This window comes from Pelecanus crispus, chromosome 4 (assembly GCF_030463565.1).
Source record: "Pelecanus crispus isolate bPelCri1 chromosome 4, bPelCri1.pri, whole genome shotgun sequence".
Lineage (NCBI taxonomy): Eukaryota > Metazoa > Chordata > Aves > Pelecaniformes > Pelecanidae > Pelecanus > Pelecanus crispus.
The window spans coordinates 1,699,815-1,718,334 of record NC_134646.1 but is presented as its reverse complement, the minus strand read 5'-3'; the positions used below and the strand labels follow the sequence as shown (position 1 = coordinate 1,718,334).

The window sequence follows — 18,520 nt, the reverse complement described above, 5'->3', positions numbered from 1 at the left end:
CCACGGGCAGCGTCGGAGGAGGAAGCGGCGGCGGCGGCAGAGGCTGGGGACAGCAGCAAGGCTGGGGACAGCGCTCCCGCACCGCCGCCTCCCGTCCGTCCGTCCGTCCGTCCGAGCCCATCCCCGGCCCCGAACGCTGCGCTGCGGCCGGAGCCCGGGGCCACCCGGGGCGGCTGCCGAGGGCCGGGGGCGCAGCCCGGCAGCTTCCCGGGGCCGCTGGCAGAGGGACCCCGGGCAGGGCCGGGCCCGGGGGGGAGGGAGGGGGCGGGAGCGGGGCCCCGGCACTCACCTGCCGGCCGGCCGCAGCGCGGGCCCCCAGGAGCGCGGCTGCCACTAGCCACAGGGCCAGGAGCACCATCCCGAGCCGGCCGCCCGCGCACCCCACGCTGCCGGCCCCGGCCGCGCTCCTCCCGCCTCTCGCCTTCGCCTCTCGCCTCCTCCCGTGCCCTCCGCCGGCGGCGGCGGCGGCGCGTCCCCCCCCCGGGGCCGTCCCTGGGGCCGGGGGCTGCAACCCCGCTAGCGCCGGCGGCCCGGGGCCGGCAGCAGGCGGGCGGCGGTGGGGCGAGAGACCGCGCCGCCTCCTGCTGCTGCCTGCGCCGCGCATCCCAACCTGCCGCCCTAATAAAGCCGGCACCGGCCCCCCGGGCGCGGCTCCGCCTTCGGCGCGGCCCGGCCCGGCCCGGCCCGGCCCGGCACGGCCCCCTCGGGGGCCGGGGCCGCCGCCCGGGGCCGCCTGCCCCACGGCTGCCCGCGGCCCAGAGAGCTGCCCCACCGTGCCCGGGGCTGCCCACGGCCCAGAGAGCTGCCTGCCCCATGGCCCAGAGAGCTGCCCCACGGTCCGGGGCTGCCCACGGCCCAGGGCTGCCCCACGGCCCAGAGAGCTGCCCCACCGTGCCCAGAGAGCTGCCCCACCGTGCCCAGAGAGCTGCCCCAGGGCCCAGAGAGCTGCCCCACCACACCTGGGGCCGCCCCACGGCCCAGAGAGCTGCCCCATGGTCCAGGGCTGCCCCACCGCCCAAGAGAGCTGCCCCACCGTGCCCGGAGAGCTGCCCCAGGGCCCAGAGAGCTGCCCCACCACACCTGGGGCTGCCCCACCGCCCAGAGAGCTGCCCCACCACCCAAGAGAGCTGCCCCACCGCCCAGAGAGCTGCCCCACCGCCCAGAGAGCTGCCCCACCGCCCAAGAGAGCTGCCCCACCACCCAAGAGAGCTGCCCCACCACCCAAGAGAGCTGCCCCACCACCCAAGAGAGCTGCCCCACCACCCAGAGAGCTGCCCCACCGCCCAAGAGAGCTGCCCCACCACCCAAGAGAGCTGCCCCACCACCCAAGAGAGCTGCCCCACCACACCTGGGGCTGCCTGCCCCACCGCCCAGAGCAACTCCTGCACCCCTGCGCGTCCCTCAACGCAGAAACTTCCCAACTTTACGCACACACGGAACCCGCTCCGGGTGGGAAACTTCACAACCTGCACGCGGACGGAGAACCCGTTTCGGCTCCTGACCTGTCACCGCGCTCCTCGCTGAATGCACTGGCCTCCCCGTCTTGTCGTCCGTCTGCCCGACAGCAGAAATCCACGGGCTACCTGCAAACACAACAACAACTTTCCCACCCGTTCACCCTGCCAGGCTTTGGCCACCTTCGCGCCGTGGCAGTAACTCCAAGAAGAGCTCCCCAGCCCGCGACCACGTCCCTAACTTTCCGTGTTTGCCACCAACCCAAGGCAGCGCAGCGGAAGCTACGCAGTCCCCGAGGCTCCCACCGCAAAGCGACTCCTCTTCCCCCAGCCGGGAGCTCGGCACGCAACCGAATCTCCGCTGCGCAACAGGCAACGTCACCCGGCCTGGACACAGACCAAAATCCGCTCACACGGGGCCTATGCGCAGAGAAAAATCGTCACCAACACGCTCCGTACGTTCTCGGTCCCTTCTGTTGGCCTGGAAGGTGTCCTGCAGTTGAGGCTACGCGGTAAGGCTTGGCAACAGCGTCACCGGGGTATCCCCAAGGGGGAAACAGAAAGCTTCACAAATACTTAGAATCATAGGATCATAGAATCGTTGAGGTTGGAAAAGACCTTCAAGATCATCCAGTCCAACCATTAACCTACACTGCCAAGCCCACACTAAGCCAGTCAAGGGTAGACCAGACTGAACCATGTCCCCAAGTGCCACCTCTGCCCGTTTTTTGAACCCCTCCAGGGATGGGGACTCCCCCACCTCTCTGGGCAGCCTGTTCCAGTGCTTGGCCACCCTTTCCGTGAAGAAATTTTTTCCTAATATCCAACCTAAACCTCCCCTGGCGCAGCTTGAGCCCATTTCCTCTCGTCCTATCCCTTGTTCCTTGGGGGAAGAGCCCAACACCCCCTCCCTGCCCCCTCCTTTCAGGAGCTGCAGAGCAATCAGGTCTCCCCTCAGCCTCCTCTTCTCCAGGCTGAACACCCCCAGCTCCCTCAGCCGCTCCCCACCAGCCCTGTGCTCCAGACCCTTCCCCAGCTCCGTTGCCCTTCCCTGAACACGCTCCAGCACCCCAATGTCTTTCTTGTGCCGAGGGGCCCAAAACTGGACACAGCATTCCAGGTGCGGCCTCACCAGCGCCGAGCACAGGGGCACAATCACCCCCCTGCTCCTGCTGGCCACGCCATTCCTGACACATCCTGATACTTCTAGGAGCCAGAGATAAAACACTCCCACAGCCTTGCGCTTTAGCAGCACTCCTTCAAAGCGAGGACTGAATTTTTGTCAGGGCCGGGATTATCTAGTCTTAGGGGAGATGGTTAACAGGGGAACGTCTGGATCCCGAATTAAACGCATACGGCTCTCTTGTACCTCCTGCGTTACCGCGCGCGATACGCCCTCACCAACCAAAATACGCTTCTGCTGGCCTCCACCGAGCACAAACAAGCGGATCGTCGCTACTCAGAGGTCTTCAGAATCAATGTGTAAAAGCCCGACTATAATAATCTTTTTAATAATCTTTGAAGTTGGACTGCCTGCCAGAAACCGTCTTACCTACGTGAAAAAGGAAACACTGGTTCTCCCACACCCGAGTTGCCTCATAGCCACCTTTAAGAGAGTGCCCATGGCCCATGGCCCTTTAAGAGAGTGAGACCTCCAGCCTTGATTTTTCAGGAGAGATCTTGCATATTTAAACCATCCCAGCCTGCGGAGCAGCCCTGCTGCTTCAGAGAACCCAGGTCCTGAACTGCGTTACGTTCTCTCACAAAGCAAAAAAAAAAAAAAAAAAAAAGAAAAAGAAAAAAGGATTTTTTTTTTCTGAGAAAGTGGGAATGCCTGGATACATACCTGTTATTACAAGCGTAAGATCATTTCTGGACATAAAATATACAGAGCAACCCGTTACGCTCAGCACGCTGTAACAGCGGGCGGTTGCACGCTGCGCAAGAGCCACTTTTTGGAAAGACCGGAATCAGGAAGGCTGAGGTCCTGTAAATGACTGGCTATGAAATTATAGATTAAAAGGCAGGTTAAGGACAGTAAGTCTGCAAAAGCACGGAGCCAGAACTGTCAATCCAGAACCGCCAAACTCGGGGTGCCAGCATAAGCTTGCTTCCCTCTGCGCACTCATCGAGACGCTGGCCGGCAAGGAAGGAGGGTGTAGTGAGGTGGGTGTTGGGCTCTTCTCCCACGTAGTTAGCGATAGGACGAGAGGAAATGGGCTCAAGCTGTGCCAGGGGAGGTTTAGGTTGGATATTAGGAAAAATTTGTTTACAGAAAGTGTGGTCAAGCACTGGAACAGGCTGCCCAGAGAGGTGGGGGAGTCCCCATCCCTGGAGGGGTTCAAAAAACGGGCAGAGGTGGCACTTGGGGACATGGTTCAGTCTGGTCTACCCTTGATTGGCTTAGTGTGGGCTTGGTAGTGTGGGTTAATGGTTGGGCTGGATGATCTTAAAGGGCTTTTCCAACCTAAACGAGTCTATGATTCTATGATTTCCTTGCAGGTTTTTCCCTAACACAATGTACCCAAGTGCTTAGCACACCATCCGTTTTCTGCAGTGACACCATGGACCAGCACAATCTCTGGTGCTTCACGCAGGCTAATTAGAGGTGCAATTCATGATTTGATCTCCTTTTCTGCCACTTTATCTAGCTAAGTTCCAAGCCAGGCTCTTTCTGATTTCGCTCCACAATTTTCCAAACGTACAAAGGCAGGCTCCCCGCAACGGGGACCGCACCGGAGGAGCTGGTTTAAGCAATTCGCTCCGCATCTCGCGGGAACTCGTCAGAAAAAGCCATTGTGACGAGCCCCTGCCACCCCAGCGCTGCGTGGAGCACTGCTGAACACAGCTTTGACGGGAAGGTCCAAGTCTAGAAAGCCGTGACGCAACAGACACCGGGGACCAAACTTCTGGCATTCCGCAATGCTGTTTCTGTGATCTGAAAAAACACACTCTTCCTATCAAGTTCTGTGTGTCACAGCCTAGGCTGTCGAACTTTCCCAAATTGGCTAAAAAAAGTTTCTAAACGTCAAAGAACAAAAGATACACAGAAGACAGACCTGGAGGCTAGGGCAGATATTCTGTTTTGCTGTCTTTGAGAGCAAAGAACCAAGGTTTGACAGAATTGTAAGAGAGAAAAGATAAGGTGTTAACATTAGATGCCTCATCAGCTATTTCTAACGAGACTGCGTACCACATCCGTAACAAACATAAATCAAGGCAGTATTTCAAAGTTCCATTAAAGACATTTCTCATCTCTAAGGGCCAAGCTGGACATACTATCAGCAAAGAAATCATGGATTTTTCCTGTGCGTATTTCCAGTCTGATAGATATACATATGTATATATGTATTTACATATGCATGTACATATATATATGTATCTGTTAAAAATGTGTTAAGTATTTGCAATTCTAAAATTATTCTCGCTAACACTACATCAGAGAGTCTTTCTGCATCTGTGCAGTTTCTGTTGCTGCACTAGACTGACAGCTACAAATATTTTATGAGCCTGAGGTTAGGCCCCGAAGCAAAGAGGCACCCAAGTCTGAAAGGTTTTGCACGGGGCCAGATGCTGGGGTCCGAAGGCTGCAGCAATATTTGCACGGCAAGAACAACACTTACGGGAGTTAGCACTCAACGCTGCGAGTAAAATGTGGCGTTACCTGATTATAAAGGCTCTGGAACGTGGTCTCTACAAAATCTCACATTCGCTCGCAGCAGAAGTGCCTGCAACACAGAACAATTTCAAAGCAAGTTTTAATTGGAACAAGAATTCAAACTGGGAAACTTTGAAGAAGAATATTCCCTCCAGGGAACCAAGACAAATGAACCGAACAGGAGTTTTTGCAATGCTATTTAATACAAGCTTTCAAATACTAATTTTGTTTTGAGACAAGCCCCTAGTAAACTGAACTATAACATCTAGGAATAATACCTATAGTCTCGACAAACCACGGTCTTCACCGATCGTGCACGCACACATGGTTTAATACTCAGTTTTGCAGGGACATTTCCTGATATTTAGGAATCATGAGAATTTACTGAGTTTCTGATCTACTCTCTTCTTTGCCAGTCTGCATTTGATGACCTTTCTTAATACAGTGGCCAGCTTGGAAAGCATTAATTCTGTTCTTTCCAAAACAGACACATCGCTGAAAATTAGCCAGGGGTAGAACAAGCTGCCTATTTAAGATGGCAGAGATATCCACTCTGAACGCCCGTTTTGGGGAACTAAAAATATTTTCTAAGCGTCGTGCAGATGCTTGCCTATTTTCCTAGGACCTGCTGCAGCAGCGGGCCATGGAGGACATCTTTCTTTAAGAAAAGATAACGCAGGCTGCTTCAGAAAAAGGTACGAGACGGTCCAGATAAGGTCGTTACAGATTAATTTACTGTCTTTGCCACCTCCACAGCTGAAGAACACATCCCTTACACAACGCTTGGGCTTCCCCCTGCGGCCTTTCCCCCCCCCCCCCCCCCCCCGCCCCTCTTTTAATCTTTACCATTAAAACCACAGTTTGTTCTTTACTTCCAGATAGCAGCTCTGCTGAAATCTGGCTCTGGTGTCAAAGCCCAGCTTCCTGTAACGACTGATACACTGGGCCTCCGGTTCTCCTCCACGGGGCATGCCCTGATCTAAACAGAACCCAAGGGCAGGGTCCCCCGCGAGGCAGGGAGACTGGAGACCCCGATCTTGTGCCTGTGAAACCAGAGTATGCGTTCACCAGCTGCTCGGGTTTCCCGCCTGCTACCCCTTTGCTTAATGAAAAGTAGAAATTTGGGGTTTCCCCCCCCCCAAGTAATTAGAGATGCAGGAGGCCTACGGTGCGGTCGTTAAACCTAAGGCAATACAAATTGGTTTCTTAGCACAGGATGCATCTGAAAAAAAGCGCCTGCGCCTCATTTTTAAAATTCGCGACTATTTGCATTTCAGTAATGCCTGCGGTCCCATTGACGGACCCATTGTAGCAGGCATTGTGAGCGCACACAATAAAAAGGCCACGCGCAAAGACCTTCCAGTTGAAGGGCTGTAGTCACACTAATGCAAAAAAAAAAAAAAACCAACCCCAAAACCACCCAAACCCCCAAAGCCTGGATTTACAAGAACCCAATTTTATGTTCTTCAATGGAAGCCCGTCCCTTCCTGCGTGCTTGTACGGTCAAGTTGTACAACCCTCCGCACGCAGCGCAGTTTCGGCTGCAGCCGAAGCGTCTCTCCTGCTCTCCCGGCAATTTGCCAGCACCACAGGTACCGCCGGTGCCGCAGGCGGCTCCAGACCTTGCCGCCACCGTCGTGCAGCCGCATTAACGCTGCCGTGGCAATCCAGAAGGCTCCCTCCTCTCGAGCTCCACTACGTGACAACTCGAGTCGTGCATTCCAAAGTTGCAAAAGCCTTCTTTTTCTTTTTTTCTTTTTTTTTTTTTTTTGGCCGAGATGCCACGTTTCAAATTTTAGCCTTATTTGCCATCCAATGACTTCCGTCATTTCACTTCCAAAACGGCACAAGAAGCTTTTTTTTGATATTCCCCTTCTTGTGTGTTTAGCACAGCAGCGTAAGAACGGGATTGCGGTACCGAGGAGTCAGACAAGAATTGCCAGACGGCACGTGAAACGCAAGCGCTCCGTAAATGAAAATGGCTATAGTTTCTCCTTCGTGGTGCATTAAAACTGGGAATATTAAACCAGACGACCATATTTAATTGTTTTAAAGACACTATTAATCTCACAGATTGTTAAATGAAGAAACATAGTAGACCTATTATTTTTAACAAAGCAGCGTAAGATTTACAGTCAAGATTTAACCACAGGACATAGGAAACTGGAGAGAAATATGTGAGACATGAAAATTACAGTTGTAAAATACGTTATGAAAAATAAAAAGTAATGGAAAGAGGCAGTGCTTGTGACAATTTAGTATAATAGACACATTCCATAAAATTGTTGCTATTTTAAGGTGGTTAATTTTGAAATGATGTGTGCCAAATAAAATGCAATTAAAACCACCTCGAATCCTCAAAAGAAATGAATAAACAAATACCCGTAAATCATTCTAAAAATAAGATCCAGCAAGACCAAGCTTTTAATGGCCTGCGGTACCGATACAGAAATCGGCGGTTCATGTGTTGCAAGAGGTTCCTGAAACTGCTGAGGCAGCGACCCTAACGCGCTGCACGGATTCTGACAGCGCCCAAGGCCCGTTACACTGCTGTGCTTACCTTAAGCCCTCGGACGGAAACGAAGACAGAAAACGTCTCTCTCGTCCTGCACGGCCAGCGCGTGGTGCGCATGTGCTCTGCCTTAAAATTCCGGAGAATTGCCTCGATGCGTGCGATAGACTTGAGTTGTTACATCTCTACGCCGGAGCTACAGGAACCGTGGTGCGCTATCCACGCTGATCTTTGCTAGCGTTTTTCCGGCTGTAAAAATTCCCGATTTACACTTTTTTTTGTAGGCCCTTGCGGCCAGCGCGGAGCTGTGCAATCTCCTTGCGCCTACAGACCGATGGGTGATAAGACGCCTCTCGACAGCAGGTGAGGCGGAGCGCTTGCCGCAGGCGCAGAAACGGCTGCCCACACACTCTCACTAATTTTTCCACTAATAAGAGAAAGAGCAATTATTGGCTTCTAGGAATCGGCGCTCGGAGTTCTTAAACAGGGATTATATTTACTAGGGATTTTTTTTTTATTTTCCACTTCCCCTTTTAAATTCCATTCCCCAGGCAGAACAGCACCTTCCACTGGGAAACGCTCAATCCGAGGGACTTAGCTAACGCAGAAAATGCTGCCCAGCGCTCTCTTTGAAATGGAAATCCCCTCCCAGTTCTGCAAAATGGGAGAGATGCTATAACTATTATGACCACAGAGTGGCCGTTCTTTCCGTAGCATTTATTGTAAGCTAAAGCGTGACAGCGCGTTTGAGTTTCTGGAATTGTCAAACTAAGCTTTGCTGTTAGGGCAGCCAACCAGGCCTGAGGAACTGGATTTCAGTAACGTTTAATTCCCAGGACTCCATAACCAATGTAGGACACAAGTAATGGAAGCATGACAAATGTTGCGGCGCTGCTGATGTCCTCAGATAACCGTTTAGGCACAAATATTTATTCTGTAGCTGAGTAGCGCCCAACAAGACATCCGTGAATATGCTAGAACACCAGAATTCATAAGCAAAGGTGATCAGTCATGTTTTACGAAAACAGCACATAAAACAATGACTGGAAAGAACAGGGAATGAATTCTCAGTATGTTTGCAGGGACAGTTAAATTTCTCATAAGGAGGAGGAAGGGGACAGAGGAGAGGAAGATATCAGAAGGTCTGGAGTGCCCCGTACGAACTCTTCTGTGAAAAGCAGTGCCATCCATGTTAGCTTACTCTAGAGGAAAATTACACAGGGAAATGCTGGGGTTTTAGCGTAATGGCCACCCTGCCGCTGAACAGAGATACACCACATAATTTAAAGTCTCCTTCTGGTCAGGACGTTTACAGACAAACCCTTCAAATATCTATTTCTTTGAAGAAGTTTGTGGTCAGCTGAAACAACTGTGCTGAATGCACGACCGACCCTCCCCTAGCCACGACTGATCAACACAAGACTCGTTCCCAGGGCAGGAGGCAGATATTCACCTCCCACGCTGCCAGCCGACTGGCCGCAGCTTCTCATTTTCTGCAGCTTTTTAGTTATCATCCGTGCACATCAGCCTAACGGCTGCCTCGAATCAACCTACTCCAAAGCACAGGCTAGGTAAATTTAACGCGTGGCAGCCTAGACAAGCTGTCGATTGACAACGAAGATCCTGTAAAGCCTTCCCATAAAGGCCGCGCCCTCCGCAAAGCAGCGTGATTCACGAGTCATCCCATAAAGCTATAAGATGAGACAGAATATAGCATGAGCCAGATCAGCATCTTACCCTATTGCATGTACACCTCCCGTTGGCTTCACCAGCTCGGCGCTTTTCCTTTTGTTACCACGTGCTTTGGGTTTAGTCACATTCTTACAGAAATTTTTGGGGAGGGGGATGACTGCAGAGAGAGGAAGCGAGTATTTTTTCAGTACTCCGATTCCTTTTCTGCCATCGATTCATGCATGAAAAACAAGTTTCCATGAGGAGGGAGGGAGGTTGCATACTTAAGCATTCCCTTACCTCTCAAACATAATGAAAATCAGCTCTCCTGGCTTGACTCCCTAAAACCCAAAAAGACAAAAGCTGCACCACAGAAATGAAAAATGAAATGTAAAAATCAGTAACATCCCGTTGAAAGCCTGTTCCTTAAGCAAGCCAATGAGAATGTCCGATTCGGCTCCAGTTTGAAGCTGCCTGCTCCGAAGGGTTATGATGTTAGCTGATTACCTCACAAAATACTTCAAGTCAATCACGTCAGTCGTTCTCCTTACTTCCATTTCCTTGATTCTCTTACAAAAGGTCATTCCATGTCCCAGCTCAGTTGGTCAGAGCGTGGTGCTAATAACGCCCAGTTCACAGGTTCAATCCCTGCTCACTGCAGGGGTTGGGCTCGATGATCTCTCAAGGTCCCTTCCAACCCAAAGCATTCTATGATTCTATAAGAATCAAAACAACAACTTGAGGATGGCTGCCAGTAGTCCCTTCTGTAAGCATTTTGATAATGACCGCAGCTGGAACCCGAGAGACACCACTGTTCTGTAAGCTGCCAATGGCTCAAGGGGCACGTTAACCGGCACCACGCTAAGTTGCAGGCTATATTCCACCCCCTACGCATCGCCTTTGCATTATATTATGTCAGTGACTATAAAGAAAAAGAGGCAAACGGCTTATGCCCCTATCTTTGCATTAAATGCACCTTGCACTACAACCGAAATCTAGCAAAGTACTAAGCGGACGCTCAACCTCAAGCACACATCGCCTCATTTCCCTTATATTCTTGAGCTGAAAGATGTAAAACCAGCCAAGAGAAAACGGGGCTTTATTAGGAATTTAGACCATCTAACGACGAGCCCTGCGCACTGTCATTGCAGTTGTTCTCTCCCAAGTTAAAAGAAAACTAGAATAATTTAAGCTCCAGGTCAGTTTTAACTCTTGTCTATTAAGTTCCCCCACAGTTAGGATGGGCAACCCTAATTTAAGGAAGAAAAAAAACCCCACCTTTAACCTCCAGGCAGACTCGGCATACAAGCGACTCACCTAGCGTGAATGCAGAACTGTGGGCAGTTCTGGGAGGACTGCGGGAGCGCGGGAGGGCTAGCACGTCGTCGGCGTTAGCGCGACTCGGACGTCGGTCCGTTCCCTGCGTGGTGGCCGTGTTGCACAGCTGACACCTGGACGAGCGCGAGAGTCAGTAAATCTATACCTAGGACAAAGTCAGCTTTCTCACCAGGCGCTTGAAATGCTTCAGGTTACTTTCCATTAAAGGACCACCCGCTTCTTCCTTGCGCGCAATGCGTGGGAGCTGTGTCGCTGCAGGTGCGTACGCCATCCATTTCACCAAGGTCAGATGCAAACTACTCTTATCTGTTCCATGTTTTTCAACTGGGATTCTCCAGAAGGCATAATTATGATAATACGGAATTAAAATTTCCTTCAGTCCAACATTACAGATAAAGTACATATATACGCCTTCATGCAAACTTCAGTCAACACCAAGAGTAAAAAGCTGAACTGAGATTCTGCGATGAAAAGGGTGCAACGCAAAGGAGCTGTCGCTACGGATGCAATGGCAGGACCGGGCCAAGCGCTGTTATTTCTGGACAACTCCAATTCTGGATGAAAGCAGGAAAGTTATCTGTCACAAATAAACGCACCAGAACCACAGTACATAGCGCTTTCAGTACATCCTATGGATACTCACCCATTCAATAGGTTTCACGTAAGAGAACACCGCCCGGATCAAAACAAAAACGAGCAGGAAGTTTCTAGGTCTCTAGGAGATGTGATCACTCCTAACAGACTTAACTAGGCATAAATTAGAAACACCAGATAAAAATAGGTACTTATGAAAATACTGATGGCATACGAGAAACTTCAGTAACTTTACAGGTAGATGCAACCAGAAAGTTGAAACACTAATGTTATTTTAGCATATGCATGTACTGCCTATATGCACCTATGTAATCACTTCCTCCTTAACTCTTTTAATTGACAGAAGACATTACTAATCCTCTATTTGCAGTATGGAACATATGTGACTAAATTGGAAATAGATAATTTTTATTCAGAAAGCGTCACACGCAGGCTATAACACTGCTGGAACTTCCTAGATGCGGTTACTACAGATCCTTGGATAAGACTGCTTAAGTTCAGTGAAGTTATTCCACAGCTTTACTTTTCAACTGGGGGTGGGGACAGCTCTTTCTGAGACTTGTTCTTTTGGAATCATCATTATTTAGGTAGGGAATGAGTGTTCATATCTACCATCTGCAGAAATCTTAACCGTCTATTTGTGGTACTACCAGGCCTTAAGCCAGAAGTGCTGGCTATACTCTTGGTTGAGTTTTGGGACTTCCCCCTCCCCCCAAATATAGATGGGCTTAGAATAGGGAACGAAATTGCTGCTTGGGGATTTTTGCATCGTCATTGCGTTTGTGCCAGCTTGTATATTGCACTGGTCCTTACCTGGACCAGATGATGAAGTCACAGTCTAACTGTAGCACTATCAGTTGTATTTGATCTAAATAGATGGTTCTAGGCCCAAACGCGCTGAACTCGCTCTGGCACGTGCTCTGCACCGCGCGCTGACCCCAGCGCACAGGGAAGGCTAACGCAGGCAGGATTTCCCAAGAAGCTGGAAGAGTTTGACCTAAGGCTCATTTAAGTGCCATACTCAGTTAGCGTTCAGGCCATCAGGACAGAGACACCCAGCTTTCCTACGCCCTCCTGAAAACCCCAGCCGGGAGCTTCAATCTCTTATGCCGTGTACAGTCATTCGAATTGACGCACTTCATGGGGTAGTATACCAGCAGGCAAGAATTACCCCTTTGACTTGAAGTTGTGGGGACACTTCCAAATCACTTCCATTTCCAGAAGGAATTAAAACAGGTGCTTTGTCTCTGCAAAGCAGCTTAAGCTAAAATCCCGATACCGCTTGCTGCTCTCACTTGGGGTCATGGTCATTAAATATTTAAGCCAAAACAACAATATGATGAGATGAGAGAGTAGCAGCGTTTAGCAGATAAACCTCTGCCTCTCCGGCTCCGCTTCTCCACTCTCTCCCTATGAGGATCCCTCTGCTTTAAGAGATCAACGTAACCCCAAGGGACAACTCCAAATACTCTTTAAAAACCAGAAGCTTAAATGAAAATGAGAACTGAGCTTCTGACCTTACCTAGGGTCGTCTTACCACGTCAAGGCTGGGGTTATTTCCAGGGCAGCATGTGAGAGCTTTCACTGCAGCTGCTTGAATAGTACCGTGCCTGTGGATTAATGGATGACTTAGGCTCCTCATTCTTACCAGCCTTTACAATTCAGGAGAACACAGAGAGGATTTCTTCGGAAACAGTCGAAGTAAAAAGACAAAAGTAAGCTAACCTCCTGACCTGCAAAATAACCTTGTAGAGAAATCCATTCAACATAGTTGCTCACTGTTTCTGGGAAAAGGAAAAGAAGGATTTTGCAAGAGAAAACAATACCTTGTATACTCTTTAAGAGGGGGAACTACCACAGTGAGCTGTTTCTGATGAATTTATATGGGGTAGAGGAGAGAGCAAATCCAACAAGGACCAAGCAGAGATAAAGTGTGTCGTCGGCAAGGACTGAACAGATTTAAAGCAAAGGACTTCCGCTGTCCTTACTGGCATTTAAACCAAGGCAACACTCGAGTGAGATGGGGAAGCAGCTTTTCAGAAAACAAACCTCTTCCTTCATCATTGGCCTTGTACTTTCAAACCTCTATCCAACAAATTTTTTCACTCCAGGAGTTCCAAGCAAATACCAAGCTCAAAGGAAAGCGAGATCTGCTCTGGGTTCCTAGGAAAAGCAGAGCTCCCTGCAAAATGTACTTGTTTGAACCCCATGCCTGTTGAGAGGTGTCATGAAAAAGAAACGCAGAATCCTATTCACTGACACGGTGATGGCGATGTGATTCAACATGCAGTAAGACACAGCAAATGGCAAATAAGACTATGGCAACATGAGAATGGCTGAACACATCAGACCAAATGTCCGTCAACCCCATACCTCGCCTCTGCGAGCGGCCAATAGCCAAGGAAGATATAAAAAACAGAGGAGGTGTCTATTGAGAATGCTTTCCCAGCTGCCAGGCTGAGGAAAGGCTGAACAGTGGGAAAAGGAGAGCAGTGATTTCGAACCAGCCTTTGCACAAGCCCGTGCGCAAGCTCTCTGGTGGGAGCGCCGTGCTCGGGCGCAGGCAGGGGCCGTCAGTAGCTCACGCGCAAAGCATACCGCCTAGCTTGGAAGCCAATATTGCTGCTCAATTTCTAGGCACCTTTTACCAAATGCAGAAGTGGCAGCAACTTCCGATCCCGTGCACCAAAGAGGAGGGAGGAAGAGGGAGACCTTGGGCAGATGGGACTGCAATATGAATGCACACATTCAGCTTCAAGTATATAAATCCCAGTGAACTTTAAGGAGGCTACTCTGCAACCTTCAGTTCAAGCATGTGACAGAGTTTGTCACCACCTTACCATTCTCCAGAGCTATGCTATCACACAAGGGCTCCGACACCAATATTTTCTCCCTCTCCGGCTTGCCCAGAAATCCCCAGGACAGCATGGGATGGCTGAAGGTTCTTATCTGCATTTAAAAAAAAAAAAAATTAAAACACTAAATAGGGTGTTCTTTCAGGGCTGTTCTGGGTTGATTTCATTTACGTTCCAGTCTGTTTGCAACAAATTGCAGGATAATATCTGAAAATTCACCTCAAGTTAGTAGTGTAGTTACACACAGGTATGCATGCATATATATATACACACACAGGAAAATATGTACAAACAGAGACTCTCTTCATTGCTTACTGTTTCTTTTCTGTCTGTGAGTCAAGCCCATGAGTGTTTATGACATAAAACACAACGGACGTGCATGTATGCGTAGAACATTGTTACAAGGAGAAATTGTTCAAATGAATTTTAAAAGCTAAGCACTGAATTTCAGCGGTGAAAAGTCAGCCTCTACCGAAATTGCTGGCTGCAACAGCAGTGAACTATACTCATACCAGGTAGACATGCAGCTCACAGTCACCTGGAGGGAGAAAGCTGTCCCTTCTTTTAGCTCCCCTCCTTATCCCTTTTTCTGTAAAAATTATCTTCAACTTGGATCAATCCTGTCACCAGGTTGGAAGTGCAGACTACCAGCGGGTATTCCAGCACAGCTCAAGGGGAAAACGAGTATCTGAGAAAAACCAGGAGCTAGGAATTCCAGCCCAGCTTTGCCATCCAAGTTAGATATCTATCATAAAAGCAGCTCTGTGCCTACAGCCGAGTAGTACAAACACATCCCGAGGCACTCTTTCCGAGTAGGAGAAGCGCTATATGCAGATCTATGCAGGTTGGGGTTTTTCCCCTCTCGTTCTGGGTTTTTAAAGCGCAGCGCTTCCACTTTTGTATGATAACAGCATGGAAAAATACTTGAAAAATACAGACTTATTTACTCCATTTATTTGGCTTGCACACCTTTATCCGGACTGGAATGTTTAGTTTTATTGGCCCCTGGTTACAGGAAGCGCCCTACAGCACTGTCTGTCCCAGCAACTTACGGCACTTAATGTTAAAAACAATTCAAAATGGCAAAGCATCTGAAAAGTAAGGAAACTCTCAGGTTTACTTATTTCCAATGTAATTTCTAATAGGAGATCACACTATCAAGATCAGCATAATTAAGGGATATCAATCTCTTGTCTTTCCATCTTCATTCCACAAACGGTACTCGGACAGCAGGAAGCTATTACAAAGTCTGGGATACTCTTCCGGGGAATGCCAGGTGATAAAAAGCAAATACGTAGCCGTTACGAACTAACACACAGAAGTCTCACTGGATCCTTACCCCTTGCCCCCCCCCCCCCCCCCAAACATTTCTCCACAAAACCCCATTCAGATCTTCAATATTTCACAAAGGTAATCACAGCACCTTTTGCAATTTCTAAACAGTATATACCATTTTCACCTGCTGCCAAAGGCTCGTACATTAGCAATAAGAGCAATAGTACAATGGCCTTAATTAAAATATCCAAACAATTAGAATTTGTAAACTTGGATTCTTATCAAAGAACTGCATCGCAAGGAAAAACATATATTTAAAACCTCAAAGGAAGAAAAGAGCTTAGCCAATCGCCATTCAATATAAAATGCCTTAGGAAGGTTCTCATCTAATCATTCTGCTGGAGTGCCGTGTAGGATGAAACACACAGAATGATCCTGTTTCTGTTCTATTAATTTGCTATTGCTCCCTTGCTGCTTTGTCGGAAGAGACACTTGATATCACAGTCTTTTCACAGGTTTCATTCTACGCTCAGCTAGAACTTTGAATTCAGCACAGGAGAAAGAGGGGATTACACTGGGCAAAGTAAAAGTGCCAGCTTACCACTTGCCTATTCCGCACTCAAAACAGAGCAACTGCTGCCGCAGAGAACTAACAAACGCTTAAGGTCACTCAACAGTTTTCTTCATTTAGCGGAACAGTTTTTATCTTAGCCGTGTTTCCATTCATACCAATAGAAATAACCCTAACTCTTAAACATGGGCAGGGGGACAAAGCAGACACAAATTACAGACCTATACACCGTCACCAGCACAAAAATATAACAAAAATTAGAAATCATGTTCCAATGTTCCCCCAGCTGTTTTAGCCAGATGTGGAAAATGCTCCTTAATTCTACCAGCACCAGGCCATCGACTGATCCTTTTCACTTATTACCTACCCAAACCACTGATTAAGACGCATCAGTCAAATAGCGGAGCCCTTCAGTCTTGTTCTTCCAGTGTAACAGCATCAGAGCAAACTGCTGAACGAGATTGCCCAGCTCCAGCTGCTGGAGCAGGTTCAAGATTAGCCAAGCAGGGGCACTGCAAAGAAAGACAATAGGTAATGGAAAAAAGGAGCAAGGAGATAAGGGGTTACGGACAGCCAGGTACGTGAGGGAGGAGGCAAAAGGCGGATCAATGTTTCACTTCACCTGGTAGGAGGCAAGGTTAGATACTTGCTCAGCCAGGAAAAGCAAGAGAAGTCACCACTTCTGAGTGACAGAGCACTGCTACCTGGTGCACCCTTCTCATTCTGCATCAGAGCAGAGATCTTAATTGGAAATAAGCCAGGAGCAGTTGCTGTAAATCTTCCTTGATGTGTACCAAATAGCAAATAAAGTGCCTCGCAGTCATCCTCAGTATTGGCAAGTCTTGTAGGAGACGGTGTTTCGAATTGCCCTAGATGAAACACAGGCACATAGACTTTCAACTTTCCTTAAATGTTCAATGTTTCCTTAAGTATTCAAAAAACAGGCAGAGGTGGCACTTGGGGTCATGGTTCAGTCTGGTCTACCCTTGATTGGTTTAGAGTGGACTTGGTAGTGTAGGTTGATCGTTGGGCTGGATGATCTTAAAGGGCTTTTCCAACCTAAACGATTCTATGATTCTCTGATTCTATTCTATGAAATAAAAATCCAAAGACTTTCTGAACTTCAGGCTCACATGTTACAACTTGAGTCTTTAAAACTTATTAAGTGGAAAACCTAAAAAGCGAAGCCTAAAAAGCAAACACATAGAATACTAAAACACGACTGGAAATCTCAGTACTTCTTGGTCATTCTCAGCAATTGACAGCTTGCTTCTTGAACCCTTTGGGCTAGCAGTAGCATGTTCTGGTAACTCTTCTTTCGTCTGTTGCAGTACACTGACTCCTCCTTTGCAAATGGTAAATTACTGTTTCTAAGCATCCCTTCCTCATCCAGGAGGATGCCTCCTCTTTTTAACGCACAGGAATGAACGCAATGCAGCATTATATCCCAGGTAGCTTCATGTTAACTCGGTTTTAGCTAGAAGTCCAGCAGTAGCACCATGAAGACTAGACAAATTAGTCTGAGCTGAGGTTCAGCCTGCGATGCCTAGACTGCTCACAGCATCACAGTTATCCAGCTTAAAACTAGCTCAGGAATCTCTGCAATACCTTGCAGTCAATTCTGCGACCACAGTATAGGCATTCCCTTCTAGGCATACAAGGAATTTCTTCTTACAGCAGTTCAGGGAAATAGACTGCTAACCAGCCCCTCATGTCTTACAGATTGCTACAATGTGCAGAAGTCATGCAAAAATGACTTTTGGTGGTGATCCACATGGGTTGGCATGCTCCAAGTTTTATTTGAATCTCAGGTTTTACTGAATCTGACACCTCAAAGACAAATATAATAAAAAGTGCAGGATTTTATCTATTTTTCTTTACAACCATATAAAGCTATGTATTTCATATGACTTAAACAGCAAAACCACTCATCAGCTCAGGTCATTTAAAAGGTTTTCAAGCATTATACCAAGTTTACAGAAAAGCTTTCCTAAGTTGAGACCATAATGAAATCTGAATGAAGTATATACAGTCTGTGGTTTAATTGTGAGTATTTTGCGTAGTTCTAGTTACTACCAACAAGCGGTGCAGGATAACATTTCATTTTACATAAACCAGACTCTGTAAAGATACGAAAAGACAAACGTTCAAAAAACTTCCTACATGCAGACAAGCTTGCAATTGCACACACAGACTCCTCAGCCAATCTCTGTATATCAAATTGAATCCGTGCATGTCTACCTGCTATACAAATACAACTTTTGCTAGTGTAAAAAAAAAATGGTGCACGTGCAAATGTGGCACACACCCATGCAAAGGATGCTTTCTGCTCAGTTGATCACTGGAAGTACAAGAAGCAAACACGTCCATAGTTACCTTAGATGCTGGCTCTTGAGAAGATTGCCCAAATATTAGTCTTGAGAACTGCCTGAATAACCGATAATGAAATTGTAGGTTCTATATACACGAAGAGTACAAAATCAGCAGACAAATTTGCGCACAACTGCTCACTTGAATACAGAATGACCATTACGACCAACTGCAGGCACAGGCGAGCACAGATCAGTATCCCTCACTCAATGCCGGCCATTT

At 48.3% G+C, this 18,520-nt stretch overlaps 1 protein-coding gene across 1 annotated transcript in view; it reads right to left on the bottom strand.

Moving 5' to 3' along the window:
• ADAMTS3 (ADAM metallopeptidase with thrombospondin type 1 motif 3) overlaps window positions 1–358 on the bottom strand; it is a 135,430-nt gene extending 135,072 nt beyond the window's left edge. The window contains exon 1 of the mRNA XM_075709383.1: window positions 290–358. Within this exon, the coding sequence (XP_075565498.1) occupies window positions 290–358 (69 nt within the window). The remainder of the gene's footprint in view (window positions 1–289) is intronic.
• Window positions 359–18,520: the final 18,162 nt, after the last annotated feature.